Source organism: Metopolophium dirhodum, chromosome 4 (assembly GCF_019925205.1).
Source record: "Metopolophium dirhodum isolate CAU chromosome 4, ASM1992520v1, whole genome shotgun sequence".
Lineage (NCBI taxonomy): Eukaryota > Metazoa > Arthropoda > Insecta > Hemiptera > Aphididae > Metopolophium > Metopolophium dirhodum.
In genome coordinates, this window is record NC_083563.1 from 5144051 (window position 1) to 5171900 (window position 27850).

General features: G+C 33.0%; 1 protein-coding gene across 5 annotated transcripts in view; it reads right to left on the minus strand.

The window, feature by feature from the left end:
• LOC132943805 (rap1 GTPase-activating protein 1) overlaps positions 1 to 27850 on the minus strand; it is a 166084-nt gene that overhangs the window by 17702 nt on the left and 120532 nt on the right. For 4 of the 5 annotated variants that reach the window (XM_061012910.1, XM_061012911.1, XM_061012912.1 and 1 more), the window contains one exon: positions 6969 to 7229. In XM_061012910.1, the coding sequence (XP_060868893.1) occupies positions 6969 to 7229 (261 nt within the window). Of the gene's footprint in view, positions 1 to 6968; positions 7230 to 14991; positions 15492 to 27850 lie in introns of those variants that run through there. The other variant, XM_061012914.1, reaches the window with a different exon arrangement.

Sequence of the window (27850 nt, forward strand, 5' to 3'; positions counted from 1 at the left end):
TCTTGTTAATAATATAAAATATAAGGCAATGAATTGTCGGGTACGACAAAATTATGATATATTTTTTTTAGCATTAGAAATTTTTCTACTTTAGAAAAGAATACGGTAAAAGTCTACATAATATGTTGGGTTAAAGCAATTTTAATAATTAAATAAAAGAATGAGATAATTTCAAACTTTAGATGCCTAACTGATTGGTAATTACAATTTTTAGATTCTAAGAGAAGCGATGAATATATTTTATGTTCTCATTAGGCACATGCATTTAAAAAGTTATTAATATTTTCTTTGTTCGATAAATTATTAAGCTGCAATATTATAACCCACAAAAACGTTAAATTAATTAATTTATGGTTTAAACCTTGGGAATATTTGAATAAAACGATATAAAACGATAGTAAATCTGATAAAACTAACCCGAAATATTACTATTAATTTAACAAAAAATATATCTTCTATAACGCGAAGGACCGACATTGTATGACGCGTATTGATAAACTATCACTATTGATTATAAATACTAGTATTTACATTTTATAATTATTGCTTCATTGCTACTGTGCTGCAGTGGCGTGGGGTTTCATGGCGCCTGGGTTAATATGGTGTAATTTTTTTTTTGTTGGGGATGAGGTTGTTTGATTTATTATGGTTAGGAATAACATAATAAAAAAATTAAAACATTTACTGTCCCATAATAATTATATCTATTAAGAGTAGTTAGGGGTACTAAAATACGTAGGTAGTATATTCCGAGCATTATGGTTTATAACTGTTCACCACGCCACTACTACTATGTATGTACATTGGAATTTAGAAAACGCACTTAAATAAATAATAATTAATATGCATTATGCATACATACCATACTTTAATTATATGTAAGATCGACTAAATCGTGCACCGAGTATCGAGTACCTTGCTGATTTATTTTTACCTTTACTCTAGCATAGTTTAGGATAATTACCTATACGTATCTCATTTTATTTATATAATAATATCTATAACGAAATTCACTTTGACTGTCGTTTTAATATAGCTGCTGTATTGTTTAGACTGAGTTTAAATTGTCACATTACCTCTGCAAAAAAAAATCTCTGCAATTTTCATTATCGCTGGTCTATTTCATTTTATTTTGTATTTATAAATAGTATATTATTATAAGCCATATTTATGGTGGTGTAATGAGAAACCCGTGTAGTGTGTACATCACGTTGTAAGCCCGCTCCGCACGATTTAATATAATATTATGATTTTAATGAATCAATATATTATCATGGCTGCACGTCATTATTTTCCAACCCCGACCTGTCTATTTGCGATAATCAAACTATAAATCATTAATGCGGTTTAGAAAACGAGCTTTTGTGCATAATTAAAGTTCATTGTTCCCTATGTAAATATATACATAGAGCTTTTAACGATTAAAAAAAACTAGAGAAAGAAAGAAAGTAATATATTATATGTTTAAAGTTTTATATTTATATACAAATATAAAAGTATATGCCTATTATACATCCAAATACGGTCGAAGATAAAAGGTCGTTAAAGAATTTCAATTCGAACAAAGGTCGTTGTTCAAACAGAGAACTTGGAGCGGGTTTTTCACAGGGTCGAGGGACCTTTTTTTCTGGGTCACCTAGTGTGCCACGGGGTTAATACAATTTTTATTCGAATACCTACTGAGTAGACACTCTACGATCAATAATATATTTATACTTTGCCTTATGACGAGCAAACTTTAAAAAAACAGTTTTTCATTTTTTAGGGAATGTTCGAGCGTTTTAAATGCGTAAACAAACGAGGAAAACATTGAGCGTGTACAGCATCTTCCTACCTGTATAGGCTACACCGTTTACCCTCGATGATGTTGCCTGCATTAACTTAATTCATTATCGCAATGCGGTAATCAGGATTTTTTTTCTGGTTGGTGGGGGGGGGGGATTGTTAGAATACTACCGGCTTATTACAATAAAATAAGTTGGTCAACATTTAAGAATAAATGATTGCTAATTTAAAAATCTCCCATACTTAATGATTTCCCACTACTGAAGTTAAATATTACCTTTTTATTACTTACTGTCAATTTAAACTTTTTTTTTAAAAAATACATGACGTGTTATATTACGTTTATTGTTTATATGTATTATTTCGTATGTCTTATGTATTTCAGTGCTATCGCCTATCGGATTGTAATTTTTTAAAGATTCGTGTCCGCGATAGGGAAATATACAATTTCCAATTTGATATTTAGGGGGGGGGGGCTTAACTGCCTAAACTCCTACACCCCTCCCTCCCCAGCTACATATCAAAGGCAATCGGCCACTTAACCTATAGATGGACTTCCGAGACATATATTTTTGCTGCAGGTGGAAACCGAAGAAAAATTGTGAAAAAAAAACCGTTCTGTCAGCTGGTGTTCGAAAAACGTTGATCGTAAAACCGAACAAACGTATATAATACGCATCGTATATATATATATATATAATGTATATAGGCAACTCCAACCACCCTCTACCTGCGTCTTAACATACTCCTATGTATATACACATATACAGTATGCACGCATTATACTTCGGCGACTATTGTACACATTGTGGCGATAGCATACGCCGAGCACGTTCTTGTAGACGATATTTCTCGCCTAAACCCGATGCACACAAACACCACCTGCCCCCTTTGTGTGCGCAAACACTGCAGTACCTATCTATACCTTGTCCGTAATACCTGCTCGCCGCTCCCTCTTATCCGGCCGGAAACGGCACGCACTCACCGAAAACGCCGACCCGCGTATATGTGTTTACGTTTACTGGAAACCGAAGAAAAACCAACCGATTTATCAGGTGAAAAATGGTCAGTGCTGGTCGGTGTACCGCGGTGGTTGTAACATCTAGTTACGACGAGACGAGTTCTCGTCCAGCCTATATTGTGTAGAACCTAAATAACGATTGCGGAGAACAAAAACGCGTATTGTCTGTAGTATATAAATATTATAGTATCATCGACCGACGCCGGACCACGCGAGGCTATAGATTTATATTATTTTTTATCGTCTATTTAAGACAACGCTGTCAGCCTGCAGAATACAATATCTAATACCATTATTATTATTGTATACCGTCCAAATGGCTACCATTTAGAGGATTATTTTTCACATTTTTATTATACCGTAACCCAGAAACTATATTCGGTGAAATAAATAATCAAAAAAAAAAAAATCTCTCAGCCATTATGAAAATAAATTATTCTTGACCGTCTTAACTTATTGTCAACGTTAATTCGCTTTGTTTGGTCGCGGAAGCTTGCACGCAAACACGACATTATAACGAATGACCACAGATAAAATACAACGACGAACGAGAATTATTGTAGGGATTACGACATTTAAAGATGCGTGTGATAAATGCTCAAAAGTTGACTGGGTAGTAGCTAGGTACACGACTCGCTTAAACTATAAACGGGACTCGAGCTATAATGTTATATCAAATAGAAAACAACTGAAAATATAACTGAAACAATACGTTTTTTTTCACCATTTACTTTTTAGCCTTAATTTGTCGTTTACGAAAATACTGTACGCCAAGTACGAAATACTTAATACACGTTCTATAATATATTGAAATCGAAGTTTAATCCGAACATTACATAATTCTGCATATATTAATAATGCGTGAGATGTGAAGCCATAATTTTATAAAAAATATTTCCATAGCGCCGTGTACTAAGTGGAAAACACAATCAGATAAATAATTATTCACCGGGCGGTTAGAATATACGCGGGATTCTTATGGAAACACGTCGTGTTCCGTTTCGTTTAATTTAGGTTTACGTATTAAATATAAATTGTTATACAGTATACTAATTAAATACGCATTAAATTATGGTTTATTTGGCGTGCGGCTATTAAAAAATCGTGAGCTCTGAGTTACGAACCGTATGCGCTGTACATAATCGTTTCGTTTCGCTACGAGTACGACGTCTCACGTGACAGCTTACAGTAGGTATATTAAAGGCGGGGGGCGGCGGTCGAAGAGGAATAGAAACGTTTCTGCAGACTTCTCCTGTCTGTCTGACGGCCGGTGTTGTTGACGCGTACGAAGACGGAGCGGAGTAAGACAACGTAATATATAGATATCATGTAGGTGCACATTCGGTCGGTCATCGGTGTTAAAATATTAAGAGTGGTACTTCGGTACTTGTGGCGGTCGGGGTTTTAATTAAATTAAAACGACCGGTCGGTATAAAATATAAAATTAACGCGAGCACATACATAGTATTTGAACACGTCCGTGTCGAAAACTAGAAACTACAACTGTCGTTCGCCGATCGCCGATCGTGATACGAGACAAATAATAACCACGTGGGACGGACAAAACGATAATTGCAGTTTCGAGTTACCTCTCTTCAAGAGACTTCTCTCTACAGTGCTATATAAGAATTAAAAAATTACGACGAAGGTCGGAATAGAAGTGCGTTATGGTATGGAAAAAAAATGTTATGATATTATAATATAATTATTATTATGTATAATGTTCTCGCGTGCGCGCGGCGGTCGTTTGTAGCGAGGTTTAACATAATGTGGACCCGACACGAGCGTTATGATATATTATTATAACTGAGTGTGTGTGTGTGTGTGTGAACGAATAATACATATGCTCTTCCGAGTGTGTTCACTAAACATTAAAACCATCCACACAAACCGTACTAACGCTCGAACGGTCCCCGGCAGGCAATAAAAATGCGTCTCAAATATGAAGTGGTTATATTTTTTATTTTTGAAAATAAAATAGAAATTAGATGAACGCGATGCCGAGGTCACGGACCTACGAGAACCAACAAAAATCGTTTAACTAGGAAATATAATATTATACTCTGGAACGAGTCATTTTTTCTATATAATATATTATTATAATATTATGATTATTGTCAGGCTGCAACGACCGATTATTGTATTTAATATTTAAACTGGCTACGTCACTACAATATAGTATAAAATGACTGTAGTCTTTAAAGACCATAATATGTAGATGTATTTAAAGAGCCGTCCGAACGAATTCACATAATACCATTCAAAATAACATTATTTACTCGAAATTCTTAAAAAAACAAACAATTTTTTTTAGGAAGTTATTTAAAATTAGACTCGATTTCGAATATATTAGCACTTTTCGGAGTAAACATGGAGAAAAACATTAGTCATTACTGAATGTTTACGAATACACTTTTTTTTTAATACACACGTTCTACTACAACAGTACAACACGTTGACTACCCGATACGCTTTTTAAGCACACCGTGATTTAACTTATCGCAACGATCCCAATCGAGGACATAAACAAAAATCCTAAATTATGTTTGTAAAAACTGAATATCAAAACCGTGCATGTTTCTCCCGTAGGTAAATAATTATAAATTGCATTCGTTCTCGTTTGAGTTTGCGCAACACGTTATCAAAAAACGCGATCGGTGCACACACGCGGGTGTGAGGTCATCAACTTCTATACGTGTGCAGAGCAAGTTTGACCTGTGACGACGAGGTCTATATTATCATCAAGACAATACTAAAATATATAATATATAAATAATATATTATAATTTATATAATAAAATTTATAACAGTATTATATTATTATTATCGTCCATAACTTGCGCTTGGAACATAATGTATTATACATAATATAATACTGTATTGTTATATTATATAAACGCGTTCCCCTAACGGTCTATAATAATATTACGTACATAATATAATATATAGGTAAATAGGTGATATACTTCGTCGTAAAGCGCGAGTGTTCGAGCGGTGAATTATAATGATAATAATACACCGCAAAACGATTAGTTCGGACAGCGCGGGTGCGCGCACATAAGTCACAGTCACGCAAAAGGTAAAACACATCACGTCATTAGATCGGAAACAAATTTTAGAGCTGGCAAAGTTAATCTGTAACGGCGAGGCGCGGGAGAGCTCATAAATCATTCCTGCATCCAATGTTGTATACGATGGCGAAACGAAATTTTAGCGCGGTAATCGACTCTGTGGAGTGGGGGGGAGGGGGGTGGGGGGGTTACGTGAAGGATTCCGATATATATATAATATTACGTAGGTACACATTACATGCGTCATGCCGTCATGCATATAAAATATGAATGGCGGCGAAGAAAAAATTGTATCGCTTGTATAAGTTGTAAGTTTAAAAGTCTACATCGATTGCTCGTCCACGCCATCGTATAAATATTATATTATTATATCGCATACGTTATGGCCCAACTCACGATGGAAAAAGTATTAAATTGAATGCTTGGCGTGTTTGTTATTCATTTAGCCACAAAAAAATGGATTTCTCGGGAAATGCGCCGTTTACGGTAAACACGAGACACCGTCTTCGGCAAAACGCACGTTCAAATTTATGAGGTCGCAGAACAATATTTTATTGTGTCTGGGGCATACGAAAAGCACGTAAAATAAAAGCAATTACCTTGGACTAAATCGAACGAGACGTCCATAGAAGAAGGTACCACTATCATTATACGTTATTATTATGAATTACTAATAATTAATCTAAATTGTAAATAAACACACCACGCAGACTGACTACCCGCAGCGGTCGTGTCCTACTTTATCCCGTGCACCACCGATATGGTAAGCGTTTTTTTATTTTCAAAATCATTGTTATTATTGTTTGTCCGCAACTATAACTTAACTAATGTTTATGTCGATGTTCGGAATTCGATTCGATCGTAGGTCTTCAATATACATTTATCTATAATATTATATATATTTTCCAATCCAGCCATCCAAAATTTACTTTTATTTGGAAATAATGGTTATACTATGTAGGTATAAGAAAAAGAAAGAACTAGCAATTTTGATAAAAAAATTATAACAAAATAATGTTACTACAATAATATTATAATAGTTAACGCGAAAACATAATAAATGCGCTCTATTTGATAAGTGCAACACTCACCCTTCCCATGTAGTATCTGCGATAAGCTTTCGCCGTGTCATCGGTTTCGATTTTATTATTCCACGTACAGGCTCCGCCGGAGGAAGCAGCAGGCTCGTACTCGTTTTGGTCCTGGCCATCAATCCAGAAACCACCACCGGTCGGTAGAACGATGTTGGGATATGGTTTGGGACCCTTCAACGTCTCCTCTAAAAGTTCCCGGGATCCATTTCCTACCGCTTCCGGCGTCGGGACGCTACTCGTCCGCTCGTCTCTAGATGCCTGTAAACAGTTTCACAGTAATTATTATTATGATTAAAATTTAAAACAAGTATTATACATTTACACGTAATAATTACGTACGATTTACATAAAAACAATAATAACATATATTATTATATCATAATGTTATATTTTAGAGTTCATCGGCATAATATTATTTAATTATTATAATTATGTTATATTATAACTTATAAGTATATTAGAAGGACGCTTACACTACAATAATAAGATGTCCGATACTGTAAATAATAATATAAAAAAAACCTTGAAACGTGCGTTGTATACATAATAATATTAAATTATAACCTAAAATTAACCATCCAACTATGTTCAAAATTGAATTAACTGTAAAACAAATGATTAGTATTAAGTATATACCAACAAGTCGAATTGGCCATTGCCCGTTTCAAATGACTGTAGTAAGCAGCATAATATTTGTATTTTACACAATAGTTATATACTTATATATACATAATACTTAAACACCCGCTGTCCTTGTGTGAAGTTGGTTTCCATTAAGCATTGAAATGGAAATTCACGATAATTAACATTATTTATTTTACTCATTACACCCTAATTTATCTCCAGTAGTTTTTTATTGTTTATTACAAGATGAATTGTTTTTCTTTAGTTCTTGTTAATTCAGTTAGATTTTATTTTCATTTTTGAACATCTGAATTCAAAAATTCCAAACAATGAGGTTGTTAACATTAAATTCTCCACGAAGCTATTTGATTTGTATCTAACGTTTAAATAGAGTGCATACCTACAATAATATTATAACTTTAACGTCAGTTTAAAAACGTACTATGGGAACAAAGATAATATTTTACAAACACAACAGACCCCTACCTGGTTACTAGACCGTGAGCTTGATTTCCTGTGCCGCACAGGAAATCCAGGTACTTTGGTCAGATAAAAAACTAAAAAGGTAAGTTAGTTAATGGTAATGCAGTTGTTAGCAATTTCCATTTGTTATTCACTTTTTATTAGTGCCCCGAAAGGATAACTTTTATTTTGTCCCTTTTTCAGTAATTCATATTTAAAATGAAATGTTTCTACGAGGCAACCATGTATATAGGTATTATATTCTAAATTATTATTTACATTTTTAACAAATCATTTCATCGCCATAAATATTTATTATTTAACAATTAATTAAATTTTAACTCAAAGATTTTACATAATCTGTGTGCGTAAAAAGTATACACACCGATTTATCGGGAGGTATTACACAAGATGAATTTTATTTACTTTATTAATAACAGTAATATGATACATACAGTATACATATTATATTTCAATGGAAATAATTATTTTCAGTGGGCGTGTACACTGTATCTAAGTGAAATGTTTGAATTATTAATATACGTATTATATATGTATACCTATATAATAATTGGGAACACGAATAAAATGATAAAAACAAAAAAATTAACACAAATAAACTGTTCGTCTTGTTTATACTTAATTTATAATATACCAAGCACAATTATACGTCCGGCATATATTTAAACGACACCAAACTATGTTGGTGAGTACAGTAATTGTTAGTTAAAAATGTTCCCCATAAGCCATATCAAGTAGTAAGTACGAATAACGTATTATTAAAGTGATTAATGAACATAGGTATGAAAAACGAAAATATCCGTACTCTACGCGAGTATTATACGTTTTAACAATATTGTTTCAACTCAAAATATCCCGTCGTACCATGCATGACGAAGGCAGGAAAACAGGTAGGTATGTGGCTCCCATAATGTTGTGTTACTTGGTACATGTGAAATATTGCTTTAATACAATTTATACGTATGCAGTAGTATTTTGGTCAGACATTTTACGCATATTACAGGACCACGGGGTGTTTTTCCTAGGTTAGGGAGGAAAACATATATTACCCACACAAAGTACCCGTGTCACGGGCGAGGCGCGTGTGCTATCGTAACTGATATATTATTTTTCCGCGATGGAAACTGTCAGATATTTTATATACATTTGGGTACGATTGAAAAATGCTCCTTCTTATCGGAATAACCGTATCGCTTTTTCACTATACGAGTGCATAGAGTACCTACCTGTTCATGCAACATTCGGCAAGCCGACACTAATCAATTATTATTATGATGGTGGTGGCTGGCTAGTGGCTACAGAAAAGTTTACCAATTATTATAAAATATAATATTGTTTCGAAAAAAGACTATTTTTGCCACAAACCTAAAGATAACAAATTACATAATATTTAATACCTATTAATACTTATAGATATTTATTATGTAATAAATTTATACTATTATTTCATGTAGGTACCTAATTTAATGGACATTGAACAGTAATCGTCATAATATAACTTATAAGTATATTTTGTATAGTGTTATTATTTTACCCTATTGACCGGTACGTAACTAACTTCGATGTAGGTATGAAATTTTTACAATGGCTAAAAAGTTTTTAAAAAGTTAATAATTACTTGTTATAAATAACACAAGGCATGCCGCTTTCAAAGTATTGTTGTATTGATTAAATTCAGACGAATTGTATTATTTATAAAAAAATAAAGATAACAATAGCTACTAGTTTTTTTTAAAAATTATTTCGGATAAATCGCAACACCGCCATCGGTCGCAGTTGGTTTTCATACGCAATTTGTGTGTGGAAAATCGTATATATACTTTCCTACCGAGTATCTGCCTTACCGACAAACGTCTAGATAAGTATTATTATAATAATTTAATAGAAAATCATCCTTATACCGGTTTACAGCGGCAGTGTCTCGCGTAACGGACTTGTGGGCGACGTGCGTATACCGGTGTAGCGCGAAACTAGTCTTTTACAATTATTTAAATGTCCCTTCTTTAGAGAAGACAGCGAGATGCGGTGGCGGGGAGGGGCAGTCGACCCCGGTGTTGCAGATGAGTGTACGGTGGCGGGTGGACGAGAAGAAATGAACGCGTATCATAACGACGTTGAATTATTCATGGGCACGTAATCGTCACCAGAGAAAGAGCGGTACGTTCGTCGTTCTGAATATAATGTATGTGTAATTCAGTTCGCCAATATATATTTTTTATACCGCTGCTTCAGTTCCGAGAGAGCACTAGCCCACTAAATGATTGTGTAACAGTTTTATAGCACGTTGAACGCACGAAAAAAGAAAAAAAAAATAGAAAAAAGAAAAACCTCATACCTACATTATAATATTATACTGCACACATCTACATAATATATGTGTAATAATATGAGTATAATTTTCCGGTTTCGCGAAAATATTGTGTCAGTGGAGGGGGGCAGTGTTGTAAATATAAATTGCACAGTCGGAAACCGAGAAACGCCACCGTAAAAGAAACAATATTGAACGACAGGGGGTGGGTGGTGGCGAAAATAATAACGGGGGATTTTAATAAGAAGACATCTGGAAAGCGATGCCGGGGGATTGTGTGTTGTGTGTATGATTTATGATGAAGCTCGGATAAACGAAATTGTTCCTATATATGTATACTAAAAGATATATATGAAAAAAAGAACTTGGTAAAAATCTCATCGTGCTACAACTGCACTGTAAATATTTCTTATTCTTATGTGTAATGAGAAAAGTTTTCTTTTTATCCATTACCGATTGTCCGCGTCACTACGGAACATCATTTATAATGAATTTGTGCCTAATTTTTTTTTTTCATAAAGGTTTTTTCCATTTAAAATAATATAGTACAAAATCGAATCAACAATATTTTTTGTACGAACCATTGTAATTCTTGAGTTGAGCTAATATTTACCTCGGTGTTTATTAGAACAAAACATAAAACTATTTTATGAGAACCAATACGTCCAATAATCAAATAAAATTCAAAAACAACATAAATTAACAGCTACCGGGTTCGGATGTTTATACCGAGTGGTTCTGGTTCACTCTTAGATGGAACAGAGTATAGTATCAGATTTCCCTATATCATACAACGTATTATAATATTATTTAAACATTCAACGCTGAATATAGAACCTAATATTATGTTTATTAGGTTTCATATGTGATTCTAGTGATTTTTAAAACTTTCTCTAATGATATACTGGATTAGAGCAGCAATATAATTAGTTATTATTAGGTACCCATACCACCTACTTCGTAAATCAAAACAAAATATCGTTATATTTTATCTCAATCAGTCAATTCCACACGTCATTTCGAGTGTTGGCAGTAATAATAATAATTATAGAATATGGACTTTTGCTGTTGAACAGAAAATAGATAGTAATATTAAGCCAGTATTCGGAACTCGGTGACGGCTACCGGGAAATTGATAACAGCATAATTAGAGATAATTGTATGTGCTACATAAATTGGATAATATAATATCTATGGCTCCGGTTTCAACAGGAAATTAAATTGATTTTCACTATTGTTGTTGTTATTTACAGTACGGCGATAGCGTCTAACGTGATTCTATATCAATAATAGACTATATTATTATTAATATTATAATATTACATGAATACATATTATTATACACTAAGTGCCACAAACTATGGGAGTACTGAAACTCGTGTATGCTATGTGCATGGTATAAATACAATTTTTGACTTATAACGACAAAATATGTAGTAAATATTGTAATATATTATGAATTTACGCGACACACTGCAATGTCTGTAGGGGGTTACCCACGCGCTAAACAAAACGAGCAACTCTTTCAACAACGGCTGTTTGGTAGATTAAATTTATCTCTCGTATACCTAACTTACCGTATAAAATATAAAATTCGGCTGTACGTTAAAAATAACACTACAAAAGGAATATGAGTCCCTTGAGTCCCAGTAGTTACTGCACACAACTGATATTTCATTTTAATCCTCGTCTTTTGTATCTATGCTTTTTCTATTTTACTGTCCATACGGTATTATTAAAGGGGAACGGGGATTAGGGTCGCATGTAAGTTTGAACATAACGAATAGCTCCCAATCACAGACCTACCTATATCAATACCTAGCTAGTTTCCATTTTGGAATTATTACAAATCTTTTTTTTCTTCATTTAATATACATGATCTGCAGGTAAAATAAGAGTTGGTGCTTATTGAACAATGAACATGTATTTCTTGACAAAAGAAGACACTGGTCACACTTCCTATTTGTTCTTATTTTGTATTTTTTTTATTTATTTAACTTAATAAGTCTCTCTTATTATTATATAATAACACCTAAGTAAAACCAAAATGTTGTTAAAATTATCGAAACCAATGAAAACACCTGACGGTTAGGTGCACCTACATCGTATAACGGTACGCAGGTCGCAGAGGTATAGCGTGTAGGTTATACCTATGTATACCTATACTCTCGAGACACGACATTTGGCCGGATGTATTCGGAGTACAACCGTCTCGGATGTCCTGATAACTCGTGCGCGCCAAGTCTCTCTCGTCAACTGTCAAGTCGTGAAAAAATAATTAGTACGACACTCGATACGTCTTGCAGCCGTAAAACGTTGACCGTCCAAACAAACAGTTTCCTTAGGGCGATAATGGAATTTCGCTTAATTAGGTACTACATTACTACAAACGGCAGGTGTGTTGGCCTCGTGCTCGTCGAAGGGCCATAACGCATAATTTACCGAACCAACCCTCTCCACCAACCCCGCGAGATACGAGCGTCGGATTTCAACCCGTGCTGTACAAACAACTGGTCTGTTTTTTTGACTGGACTAAATATGCATGAAACGCTACAGATCTACATTACCTACAATACAATATCCACCGATGACATGCATCGAATACTATAAGACATGAGCAAATGTGTAAAATATACTTTGGATTTAGAGAAGGGGAGGGGGGGGGTGTTAATGGTTTTGTAAATATTTATGTTTTTGAGGATCCGCGGACTGGGATTACTAGCTGCGGCGAACTGCTGGTGCATTACTATATATAGTATTATACCGTAGCACCGCGAGCATATGATATTTTATTGTGTTTATTTTGTTGCTCTCGGTTATGGCGAAATCTGACAATGCACAATACGCGTTGTATATGTATATTAAACGAACCTTTCACGCCGATGTATACCCTGATACAGTTGGTATAGTAGTTTGCCACTTCATCGGCTTTCTCCGAAATCCCAATACTAATGATAATTTTTTATTATCATTATAATTTTTTTTTTTTTAAATATATCGTTTCTCTTCTCGGTTCTCGCTACTGCCTCCATACGGCCGTATAACATTTATATACCTGTGTTTACGTTTTATATTATTGTACTAGATCAATTGTAGAGACTATAGCGAGTTGTTTGTCGTTCTAGTTCGCTGGTTACCTACCGACACCATCACATCGCCATAACAGCGAACATCAGCTTCTGTGCGAGATACGACTACAACGACAATGGTGAGAATCGAAACGTGAGAAACGCGCGCGCCAGCGCAGCTGGGAAACGTCGACCGGATACACATTACCCCTCTGCGCTAGCTACGCATATAATATTAATACATAATAGGGGTGGATAGGAAATATTATTTTATACGTATAAAATATGTATAGTACACAATATGTAATAATATATAATATATATTATGTGTAGCAGTTATAATATACTTAATGGGTCTAAGTTTTTGATTCCAACACTTTATGTGAATAAATCGCAATACGAAGTTTAACAATACGATTGTACTTGTGCACTCTCGGTACCGGAAACTGCAATGGGTATATTATAATATAAAGGTAACCGAAACGCAGAATAGAAAAAAATGCCCATTCTGCAACACCTCGCGCTTTTAAATCGCAACGGCCGATCGGAACACCGCGATTTCAGTATACGAAATTATTATTCAAGTGATACACTGTTTATTCATCAGACTTCGAATCCAGGTCGAGCGTTTGATAAATAAATAAATAAGCAATGTAGGTAGGTTGGAGGTATATTATACATATAATTTATGTGTTTCCCCGTCCGCTGTTAGTACAGTCGGTGTATAGCCGTATAGAGGTGTCTATGCTATATACTACCTATAAATCTATACTATTGTACAGTAATGTTTGATTAAACTCGTCACGAATGTTGTAGGTGTACGTTGTGCGACGCTGTGTGACAACAAACGAAAAATGTGAGGCAAGTCACGGTGTGACATTATATCGTGTTATTGATATTATTATTATATCATGTGTCTGCCGCTGCAGCTGCGGCAGAGATTTTGATTGGAAATATCGACTAACCTACACGGAAAACATTAAGTCGTGTCAAACTCAAAACGTATATTGTTGTATTACGTAATTATTGTGAACTTTGAAGTTATCGGAATAGGTAGGTCTTCGATGAATATTTTATTAGTTTCATACTAATTCGAGGAGAGCTGGTTCGATTTTTGCATTCCGCATTTCCGCTGATAGTAGTATTTGGGGACGCCGGACGCAATTACATCGAATAGGATTAATCGCGCTACATCATACAGAGTCATTTGAATTCCAAATCATACGTCACGTAGGTATACATATCGAAGATTGAATAAGAGCTGCGTATATTAATAATGTATAATATAACTTATAACGTACAATTTGGACGACTTTGGTGGGTAATCACTAATCACCAGATCACCTGTATAAAAAGGCCGCACGAGCACTAAGTATAAACTGACATTTTATTCGCACGTGCTACGCACGCATTCAATAATTAACGCGTTGACGCATATTGTAAATTATTATTAGGTATCTTTATCTGGTAGGCATAATAGCACGACTTATGAGGCACGGAATCACTGAAGATATAACATATTATATTTTCTAGGTACCTGGAGTCCTTTGACGTTATCCGAACTCTGACTGTGCCGACTGCCATGCCTCTCACGCCACTTTAACACACCCATGACCGAATGAATCCAACCCGGAGAGGAGTCGCGGACGTCCACGCAGGACGTTTGCCGTGCCGTTTTCAGCGCCGTCGTGCGTCCGTCGACCACAACAATGTTGAACGAGACCGAATGACGATAATTGATTGAATTGAATAAAATAAATAAAACACACAACGCCACAATAACCGTGTAAAATAACGATCTGTACAACGTTGTACCGCACTCGGGGGACGTTTGTAATTTAAATCTGCGATCGGCAGCGAAATAAAAAAATTCTACGGCGTCGGACGATCGGCGAACGACCACAAGCACGACATGTCCGGACGGGTACGTGCGCGCACGAAGGACACCGGTCGGGTAACTAGACCAGCCGGCACGAACAACCCGGCACCCGCCGCCGTCGCCGCCGCCGCCGACGCTGCTGCGCGTCCCCACCACGGCAGGTCGAAGGCGATAAAAAAGCGACTGGTCGCGCCGCAGACGCGACGGACGGGTTCACACTGCACGCTGCAGGTACGACGACGACGACGACCAGGTGACGTGTACCCCCCTCCTCCCACCACCGTTTGACATAGTTGAGCGCCGGATGCGTGGGCGACCAACGCCGTTCTCCACCGCGACACGCTGCACTAGCGATTGACACACAAAATAATAATATCATACTTAACAATAATATGTTCCGTCCAATGTTGCGCTCTGTTTTAATAATATGATAATATTATATTATTATATTGTTATTTATTATGTTGTTATAACTCCCTACCACCGCGCTCGGTCGCGAACATGTACCAACTAAATGATAATAATTAATAACGATAAAGAACCGTTCCGAAAAATCTTGCCGAGTTGAAAGTGGTTGGTTTGACGAAACTGCCATTGCTACCTCGCGCGTACTATATGGGTATTACAGCGACGTATCACTTTGGTACAGCTATATGTGCGATACAAGTCGTGTTTGTATTTCGATTGCTGCGCCCACAAGGCGTAATACAACCCTACGGCGGTTATATAAGTTAGATGGCTATAATAGGTGACTTACCATTATATAATATATATATATATATTATATACTTATATAGGTCACGACTCACGACGATATTATATGTTTTGTATCATGGTGAAAAATATTATAATCTGTTGCCACTACTATTATAGAATCTGTATAATTTGGAATCCCTATTAATACAAACTTATATAATAATAGTATTCATAAAATACGCTGCACACTGAAGAGATGTATTGATCGAGTTCAAGAAAATATTATTTCAACTGACTTTTAATAAACACATATCTATATAATATAGAAGTAATATATTATAGTACGTGTATATAGCATGTATACGCGTGACTTGAAATAGATTATTAACGTGCATGCGCAACGGTGTGGCTTGGTGAAGAAAAATCAAATTGCAATATACTTCCATTTTTTTTCATAAAAAAATTAAATTAAATAATGAACCTATTATCTAAAAATTTCATAATCTGAAAAATTAAATTCACATGTTTATAATCAATAATTAATTTAGATTCTCGGCAGATTTAAGTTTCAACATTCCATTTTATATACGATATAAATAATATTCTACACATTTTGATGAAATTGTTTGTTTTAATCATTTTTTTTTCTCATCAAAACGTTTGTATTACAAAGTAACTGTGGCGGAATAACGAATACACAGTGTACAACAGGTGTAGGCGTATAGCCGTACAGGTTTAAAAAATGAATATAATTAACTTACAATCAAAAACATAATATATTATATGACAAATAAAAATTCAACTTGTTTACATTAGGTGGTTTGGATGTATGCGGGGTACATGGTACATTCAGCGCGTACGTATTATGTTATGCATATAATATAATAAATTAATATTTTTTTTATTAATTTTAGTGTCTATACTACGTCATAATAGAATTCTTATACCTACGTGGTAGTTACTACATTATATTCAAGTGAAAAAAAATACTTTAATCATTTGCTTATTGTTAGTATAATTAGATCTTAAAAAATCGTATATAAGAAATAAGAACTATAACGGAAAAAATATATAATACGAGTTCAAGCGAAATAGGTAGTATAACACATATTATACGCGTATGGTGTAGAATGCACAACGCGAGTCTTGACCGCGTCGCACATTTATCCGTACCGCGCGCGAAAAGAAAGAGTTAACAATATACCTAGTATTATTATAATAGTCGCTATATTGTTACTATAGATCCTGCTGGCGGACCGCCAGATTTTTGCGTTTGGTTTTATTCCATGACCATTTTTTTTTTCGCGGGACAGTCGCCACCGGGGGGTTTACGTGCACAGATTGCAGCTGCGGTGTACATTTTTTTTTGCAGTTTAATCTCGCAAGACCCACGGGGGGGAGAGGGGAGGGTTTACGGGATCGAACCGCGCACACTTCAGCAACATTGTAATGTTTATAATATATATTCATATTATATTTCTAAACGACGTACGCGTCCGACGACGTATTATAAACGATATTGTCACGCGATGAATAATATTATATACGTACGACATATCATATTAATATATTATACGCTCGACGGTTCGAATGTTTAATAATAATAATCGATGAGCGCGGGACAGTCGTCGTGGTTATGGCTTGGCGTATAATATGACTTTTAGGGATGACGGTCATAATATATTATAAATGTTTACGATGAAATACAATTATTATCATATCCAGCTCCGATGCGTGTACTGTGTGCATAAGCTGATATCATAATCATATATGCATATAATATATTATATTTTATAATGTACTGATAGTACTGACCTACAACGTATTATGTACAACGTTGCCTACCTATGTGCCCTATATATGCCACTCGTGAAAACGCTCAATATATTATAGTATACAGGATGATCCATTTAACCTGCCACGTACACTTCCTCGCGGTTCAAATTTGTGATTTTGAGAAAAATTGTTTTTAAATAATTAGAATTTGTATTTATTATAGGTATAGTTACTTCGTTTATAAACATCGAAATCTTCACACAAATATTGTGCTTAAAATTATGAAATTAACCTATATCTGTCATCATTATGGCATCCACCCAAAAATCAATTTAAAACCAAATACATCATGATATCAACTAAAATAGTTTTTTTATGCTCAATATTATAAGTATTTTAAACTAAAAAAATTGAAACCGCATAAATGTTTTGAAAAAGCTGCTTGGTAAGTTGGAGTGTTAGAGCATCCAATGTTTGAACGAATCCGTAATCACACTGTATATTATAATATTATACCACCGCGATGTCCCGTCGGTGTATGGTACAGCGTACGTTTCTCACGCGTACATCGCGGAGAGTTGTGACGATATTATAAACATTACAAGCACATGGACACGCGTGGGAAAACGATATTCCGCAAAAGCTCGTCGAGAATCGTGTTTGTTCAGCCCGCTTCTAGTTGTTATGCACCCTACAATATGATTACGCAACCGTGTGGTATTAACCGTATGTACCTATATGTGTTATATTTATAATATCGCGAACGCATCACAATATGTATCGTGCAGTATAAAACACTGTAAACAATAGTGCGTATTCGTTTTAAAAACAGTATTATATATAGTGTTAATAGTAGACACGGTAGTTATTACTAGACTATGCGTAAGATGCACACGAAAAGGAGAATTTATATTTCTCAAGAAAAACAAAAGATATTAAATGTTATAAATTATAATATTGTGTTGTTGATGTTTTATAAACATAGATACACCGTACACACAACCACGTTAATTTTATCACGCATTATGATTAGATTGTATTATATAAATTATGTAAATAACCATTTTTCAGTTTTTCTTCTCTTCGTCAAATTAATATAATACGGTGATAACTTTTCATGAACTGAATAGATAGTTTTCGACATGGTAAATTGTTTAAACTTATACCATGCGGTTACTGGTCACCCATGCACATTGTTAACACTGCTGTTTATAAATAAGAGTGTAATATTACTCTATATACGTGTTAACCTAATAATAATTATTATGTACTTCAACAAAATATTATGCAGGCGTTTGCCAAAATTGCCAAAATAATAATTTCAATTCTGAATTTTCAATAATTAGTATGTATAGTATGAATAGTATGAATATAACCGAGGTTTCGGCATTAGGTAACGTAAAACTAAAATTACTATAACAAAGAATCAATATGCAATAAACGTTTTATACCAAATGGGTAATTGCAATATTTACCAAGGATTTTAAAAGTAAAAATCATCACAATTACACAATGTGATTGTAAACTACTGGTAAATTGTAAAGTAAATTAAAATAGATTTTTGATATTATCCGTTCGTACAAATAGGTAACCTAGTAACGATCGTAACTATACTAACAAGTTTATAAAAAAAAATATCATATGTATATTGGTGTATGTTATATTATACTTATATATTATATATAGGCTGTAATATATTATGTTAAGAGGATGCCACACCCACATGTGTTGTCTCCGTCTTACAAAATGTATAACATAACAAAAATTGTTTTGAGCGGGACAACTTTTAACTTTCTGTGTTTGTAGTAGTGGCTCCAAAATTTCTGAACATATAGTGTGGAAAATTATCTATGCAACAGTGTGCCCATATTTTAGATAACATAAATACAATACAAGTTATTTGCTTCTAAACATTTGGTTTTTTTTTCTTTAGCTTATAAAAAATGATTGGATAGTGCTATTAAAAAAAAGCACGCTGTTGCACAGATAAAGTTCTTCTTTACGTGTTGGGAAAATTTGGTAATTCTACAAAAAATATGGTGCGAGAAAAGTTGTCCCACGCAAAACAGTTTTTGCTATGTTGTACATTCGTAAGACGGAGACAACACATGCGGGTGTGACATCCTCTTAACATAATATATTACAGCCTATATATATATAAGTATAATATAACATACACTAATATACATATGATATTTTTTTTTATAAATTTAATCAAATTACCTGATAATCAAACATAATAATAATTTAAATTTTGACTAAAAGTTGACTAAAATATTAATGGATATATTGTGTATGTTCCATAGTGATGAGTGATGACTTATAGATAAGTCACGATGAATAACATATTTGGTGTTGACTGTTTACCTATATTATTGATTATAAAATAGTATAGTCTTTATTATAAAATCAATGCATCGTGGATACTATAGTATACTATTAAAAAAAAAATATTATTTATAAACTCATTAAGTTGTAAATAATAATAGACGACTAAGTGCCCTCAAAATCAATTGTTAAGTGTTTTTATTATATTTAATGATGCAATAAGTAAAAACATAATTACCTATATATAAATCATAATAAAATAATTGTAGCACGAGTAAAATCTGAACTAAATTAATAAAAAAAAAATCCATTTTATTGTATTTATCATTGTCAAATATGAATTCAACACATAGATTTGTCAATGACAGTTTAATAACAAGGGTGCTAAATCTGTATGACTGTCTAAAATCGTTATAACATAATTATATTTTTAGTACAAAAACCAAGTAGTCAATAATTATGTTACGTATACGTAATCTCTATCATGACATAGTTTATATTATATATATGTATATACAATAGTATTAACAAATAATAAATAAATCATTTTCCATTATACTATTTCAGTATTAAAAGTTCAGATCATATTATATCGAGTTTTTATTTTAAAAAGTTATGTTAATATTTCATTATTTGCAGTGTTGGTAGGTACCTACCTATTAATAATAATAAACAAACAAGTAATAACAGCTCATTTTTACTTGACTTGCACTCCATAGTATATATTATAGTGCTATAGTAGTACGCGTATATCATATATATGTATAATTCAGGAAACCATATTTCTTTAAACAATTCAAATCGTGACAATAACCATTCAACTTCACTACTTCAGCCATGAATAAATCTTACGTATAAGTAGGTATCTATGCTGTCATTCGTGTAATCATGTCTGATGTCTGAAATATGATAGTATATTTTATTTTCGTTTTTTCTTCGTGTGCATATAGTATTATATACTATATATATTAATCCCGCCATCGCCCGAGGTAACACGTAAGTCTAAATTACTTCCTATTTAAACACAATGCTTATGCGTGGATAAATGCAGGACAGAATGAAACGTTACTATAGTTTGTCCATACGCAACGCCGCGGCCGTAATAATTACTATCCAGACCATTCATTGATTGTGATAAATTTATGGCACAACTCGAAAAGTCGAGTGTGTCTACTCTATGTAGGTTAGGTTGCCACCAACTACTTGGTACAAGTATATAATATAGTAAACAATAGGTAGATACCACCGGAGTACAATTCATCGTTTTTCTATATATTATATTATTTTTATCGAATAAATAATAATTGTCCCATCCACAATAAAATAATAGATTGTAAATATACCTAGTAAATATCACCTACCTAGTATAATACAATATTATATAAATATTGAGTATTTTCTCTAGTGAAAAATAATTATTATGTGCAATTTAGTATATATTACTATTCACTGTTACAAATTTCAATCGTACAATAGTAAAATTGATAGTTTTTATTTGAAATGTTTACGCATGCGATGATGGATTATGATAAAACACGTGTAATATATGGAGCATACTGATAAGTATACAATTATTATTTGCAATGATAGCCACGTGACATATGGTAAAAAAATATTATTGATTGATAAGTTGATATTATGAACTATTTATTTACTATAACTTAGGTACTATAAAAACATACCAAAATATACTAGGAAATAAATAAGCATAATATATTTATATATCATTATATATTTATATAGCTTACACGGAGTCCTTCAATATCAGTTAATATCAATAAAGTGAAGTAAACCAAACGAGATCCATTGAATGTTCTTAGAAAGACAATTACACCGTAGATTCCGTGACTAAATTGAGTTTACTACTTTTTAAATAAAATGCCTCTCGGCAGCTTTTGGTTTTGACATGCTATTTAATGATAAAATAATTGAGCATCTAGACAGTTTCATTAACTAAAGTAAATGGAAAAAAACGAACGTTAAAAAAACATTATGATATTAAAACTATAAAATCGATATTTTCAAATTGAAAAATATTAATTGTTATATTATTATGATAAATTAATAAATGGTAACACCTAACAATCATAGAATTTAAATGGTTAAAATAAATCAATTTTTATTTGTCAGTTTTAATTTAAAATTTAAATATATTATTTCTAAAAGATACTGATGTTTTGAACACTTTATAATAGATTTTATTTCAAAAAGTTAAAATAGTTTTGTTTACTTTTTTACATGTCTTATTGAATACATTTAATTATTGTGCCATCGAAAAATATTCGTCAAGGTACCCGATAGTTGAAACCTACTAATATAAACGGCATTCAAAAACAGTATTAAACATACTAAAATAAATATTATTCTAATAACGTCAGTTATATAAATTTGAAATACGTTATTATTATTTAGGTACTTACTACCTATACGCTAATAAAAAATTAATTCGTCATAGGTAGTTCATTATTCGGATACTTAAGTTCTGAAAATAATGTTTATAATGTTTATACAAAATGGTTGACAGTGAAGTACTTACTATATTATATATTACTTAGTAATAGTAAATTACTGTACACTAAAAATTCAAATAAAATAAAAACGTGAACCTTTGAAAATGGAATTGATTTTTTTTTTTATGTGGTTGTATACCTACTATTTTTGAAATTGAAAAATAAAGTATACCTTATTTTTATACTTGTTTTGTCAAGCGTGTATTATTATTTATTATTATTATTAAAGTGTTTATGATGGAGATGACGTGTCTCCTTCGAACATTTACAAACAATGAGGTGCAACATAATAAAGACATGTTGAAATAACGGATAACGGTAGGAACATATCAAAAACTAACTACTGTATAAGCAGTTAACCTGTAATCTGTAAGACTACACTCCTAATTTATGTACTTTTGTATAATATTGTATCTTATTGTTTAATAAATTTGGTAAAACGATACAGATATGTTATAGTTAAAACGTAAAGAACAATAATATTTGTTTTCCTACTGAAGTCGATGCACTGAATTTTCAAAATATATATATGATAATATTATGTACTGAATAACTGAAATAAAAAGTGGATAATTGCTCAATAAAAACAAAACATTATAAACTGATAACATTGTAGTTTCAAACAATGGTGAACAATATACTAAAATTACTAGTTTTAATAGCTTTAAAATTTATCTTCCTCAACTTTTATCTTATTTTATACCATTATTATAACAACATTTTTTTTTTTAGTAACTTGGTAAACGTAAAACGAAAAACGGATATAAAGTCTAGATGCCGCACAAATAGTCCAACTAACAAACTTTTTATTAATATCAACGGATATACATAACTTTTGTTTAACGTCAAGATTAGTAGTATGTAGGATGTACCAACTTATATGTATAATGTATATATATTTTATGTGTAGAAAAGTTTCTAAGTTTACGAAATATTAATTCATTATTAAAAATTAAAATAGTAGGTAAATTATAATAACGCAGCAATACAAAACAGAAGAAAATACTTGTATGTTATCAAAATAAATCGTTGATTAAAATATTATCATTTTAAATAATTTATTTAGATTTACAACGACTGCGTGTTTACAAAAGACCACTTTGCGGGGGCGTTGATGGATGAAAAAAGTTACTTGGGATAAACTCGGATTAAATGACGCGTTACGGTAAAAGTCGATAGGGAAAGAAAATACCCGCAGTAAACAACGGTTAGCGCCCCTGCAGTATAGCTGACGACGACAAACAAGTGGCTCCCTAAAGTATTATATAGGTACTATTAGCCATTAGGCAGTTAGGTATATTATACTATATAAACGTTTACAGCACGGGAAGCTATTATAACGTTGGTCGTTACGCCTTCGTCCCCCATATATTATACTCGTTTTATAAGAACTCAAAACTGCGATATTGGTGGTGATGATGGGTGGAGGCTGTAAATGGGGTTGTTGTTCAGTGATGATTGCTCGCGAGCCGAATAAGTCCCGCGCACACGAACACACGGTTGTGCAGGTATAATGCCGTGGGAACTGCAAACAACATTCAAAGTTCTCTACATACCCGTATAATATATTATTAAAATTATTGAAATGCAGGTACAACTTGCAACTGCAGTTACAGTTGCGCGAGTCGAAATAGTATAGGTGCGCCACCGGGTGCTATTGAAGTAGGCAGTGAACTGTGCACGACGTCGATGGCCGATTATTGCAATCAAAATACGCGTATCGGGTTATCTATCTGTACTCGTCGTCGGCGGAAGATAATTTTATAGTGTATACGCTAAAAAAACCGAAGGTAAACAAAATAATAATAAACCGTTCGAATTTACCTATGTGCATTGTGCACGCCGTACTTTACATACCTAGTGGTTTAAAATAAAAAAATTAACTTTACCACGGCGGCGATGACCGTTAGAGATAATAATGTCGCTATATATAGTGGGCATCTAATATTCGTGACCATTGAGCTGCACCGACGGTTAAAATATTATTATCATTACATATATATTATAACTAAGTAAGTTAAATCATGTTATAACTATACATGTTGTATAGTGCGGTAGGTGTATTATAACCGACGACGCGGACTTGTACTATACACACGACTATATTAGTACGCATATACACGGTCTAAGGACTACATAATATACACCTATACTCTATTCTGTTATCTCTGTTGTAACCACTTTTACTTTATTATTGTTATTACTATTATACAGTGCTGTTGCGGTGTGGCCGCGTAGGTATATAGATATACTATATTGTAATACACTCGCCGCCGTAAACAACAGTCGAAGCAATATTATCCTCGCACGTGACTGCGCTGCAGATGTGCGCCGTATACATAATACACCAAAAGTGCCGGTTTCGTTTTACCTAAACGCCGTTGCTTTTAAAGGATGATATAATATAACATCCGACAAAGAACAACTATTCAAGTTTTGTATACCGTATCGCATGTACCACTTAGGGGGAGGGGATATTTGGTTGTGTCGGGTACAACTACGTGTGGCTTGCGTATATATATATATATATATATATATTATTATGTACGTGTTATATTATATTATTTTAAAAGTATTGTGGTTTTTTTATTTTTTTTTTGTTTTTCGGTCACAAAAACCTAATATGGGTACGCATTCATAACGCGGTGGCGTCGCGGCGCGCCCAGTGGGGGAAAACTAAACTTTATTGCGCTTAATATAATATGATACTATAATATACGCTGCAGAGAGATATGCTCAAACCCCCCCGGGAGTGTTGTCTAGATAAGTAGGTACTACAGTTGACGACATTAGCTGATAAATACCAATATAATGTCGTTTTTATCGTATTAAATCTTTTCTGTGAAATCACTTCGTATGTAGGTGCGTGAAACCGAAACGTCTGACGAGTAACGCAACCGCCGCAAACTTCAGCAGTGAAGCACCTACATAATGTATATAATATAATGTATAGTGCAGTACACCAGGAAGTTAGGTTTCGCGCGTACCATGATATTAATATATACCTATGTTCTATACGTATAAAAATTATATGGCATCGATAAAACGCAATTTGAAACCGCGATTGTAATTTTATCCTCTTCGAGAGCAGTCGAGGGGAAAATTCCAATCGCTTTTTATTCGATATTCCGTAATTTCACAGCTGCAGGTTCTCAAGTATCGACTACCTTAACAGTGACAACACCAACTCGTGCGAACTACCAAGTGGCAACTGTGAATATATTATTATGCTTCCTGTTATGTTTGATAGGTACTGTACAATTACAGATTGGGGTCATAGCCAATATAGTTTTATACAAACACACTATACACTACCTATATACCTATATTATGTTTATTCTTGAGCAATAATTTTTCTAGTAAAACGTCGTTCACGAAGTTTCCATGGGACTTCCACTTAAGTTTAAGAATTTGGCTCGTATCTTAACTCTCTGAAATAATTATTGATTATTATTTATTCCGGGATGTCCCAATAAATTCAAATTTCAATAAATTAGTTTCTGTAGTAGACTGTAGACTAAGACTGTACACTGTTAAACAATAATTACTTATTATTGAATATTTGTGTTGATTATTAACTCACAGTTAATAATTATTATTAGAAAAATGAAGCTAAGCCGAGCTGAACAAAACTATTATGTTATATTAATAATTAAAACATTATCAAATTAAAAAATTAATTTATCCGTTCTGTTGCATAAAAGTATAATGCAGGTGAAAACCTTTTCATACATTTTACTTAGATTTTACATGAAAATATTTTTATAAATATATCAATATTTTTAATTAATTATTATAATATTAGGAATTACATTTATTACTATCAATACTAACTGTTAAAAAATAATATAACGAATAGTAAAATTTACATTAGAAAATGTTAAATCGAATAACAGCGTAACTATACTTTTATAAATTATATATTACACTAAACATTGACTATTTGTACCAACAAATCTGACTTCAGACCACCCAGGCATTAGTAATTTTTGTTTTGACAAATATATAACATACTCGTATAAAAAAATTGGTTTCTATGAACAAAAAACCACTAAAATCATAATAAAATATTCATATTAGGTATAATATATTTTGACTTTTTATGTTGATAACAATATGACTAATAGATTTACGGTTTTAAATTAAAAAAATATGATAATTTATAAATGTACCTACGACTAGCTTACTTAATAGTGTTAATAGATTAATAGATCCGTGTACGATATTATACTGTAATGTTAGTTATTCACGCAGTATTTTAAAAGTTCTGCACTTTCCTCATATTAATTTAAAGACTGTAAAACCCTGTGACCGCAAAGGTGATGTTGAAAATGTTGGAAGACGACAATGCGCGTTTTAATTAACTGCAGATAAGACAAGAGTTTCAAAGTATAATTATATTGCCTAGACGCTTTGTGTGAGATACATTTAATATACGCTTTGCCGCGCAATTTGTTTCGGGAGCATTACTTCCTTTGAAAATATGTCGTTAATAATGATAACAAAAAAAAAAAAAAAATGAATTAAAAACACCCCAATGCTCTAGTAACAAACTGATTACCTTCTCGGCAAAGCTTTTACATTTCAAAATAAAATGAGATTCGGAAAATGTATAGTTTGCTTCCCCGCAAATACGTTACTAATTTTCCGGGACAGATGAAAAACTGTCAGACATCTCGTGAAATTAATGATGTAGTGTCCGAGATTGGCATGCCCATGGGAACTCTTTTCTTATTCCTAAATTAATGGTTGTTCAAAAACAATATTGGCTAATCAAAAGAACAAAATAAAAACAATACTAGTGAAGAGCTGGCGAAAAATATATTTTGGGCATCTCTAGTGAAGTCATAGAAAAGGAGAAGCCGGACCGATCTACTCCCGGCGTACGAAACGGGTCTTGTAAAATATAAATTATAAATACATCAAACGAGATTGTATGCCCTACTAAAGGTTGCAATTGTATACAAGTTGCACATTCATTTTAAATGTATATACATCGAAAGTCTTAAACAAGAAGTTTCCTAATGAATTACTGAAAAATTAAACTTGGCGATCAGTTTTAGTGATAGAACTATAGAGGGGTCAACGTTCGTGCCATTGTGGGCAGATTCTTATTGTTTTCGGAAACAAGCTATAGGGTTTAAGTTATTAACGATACACGTGCTGTATTATTTACTGTAAATATGATTCGAATGTATTAGAGGTGA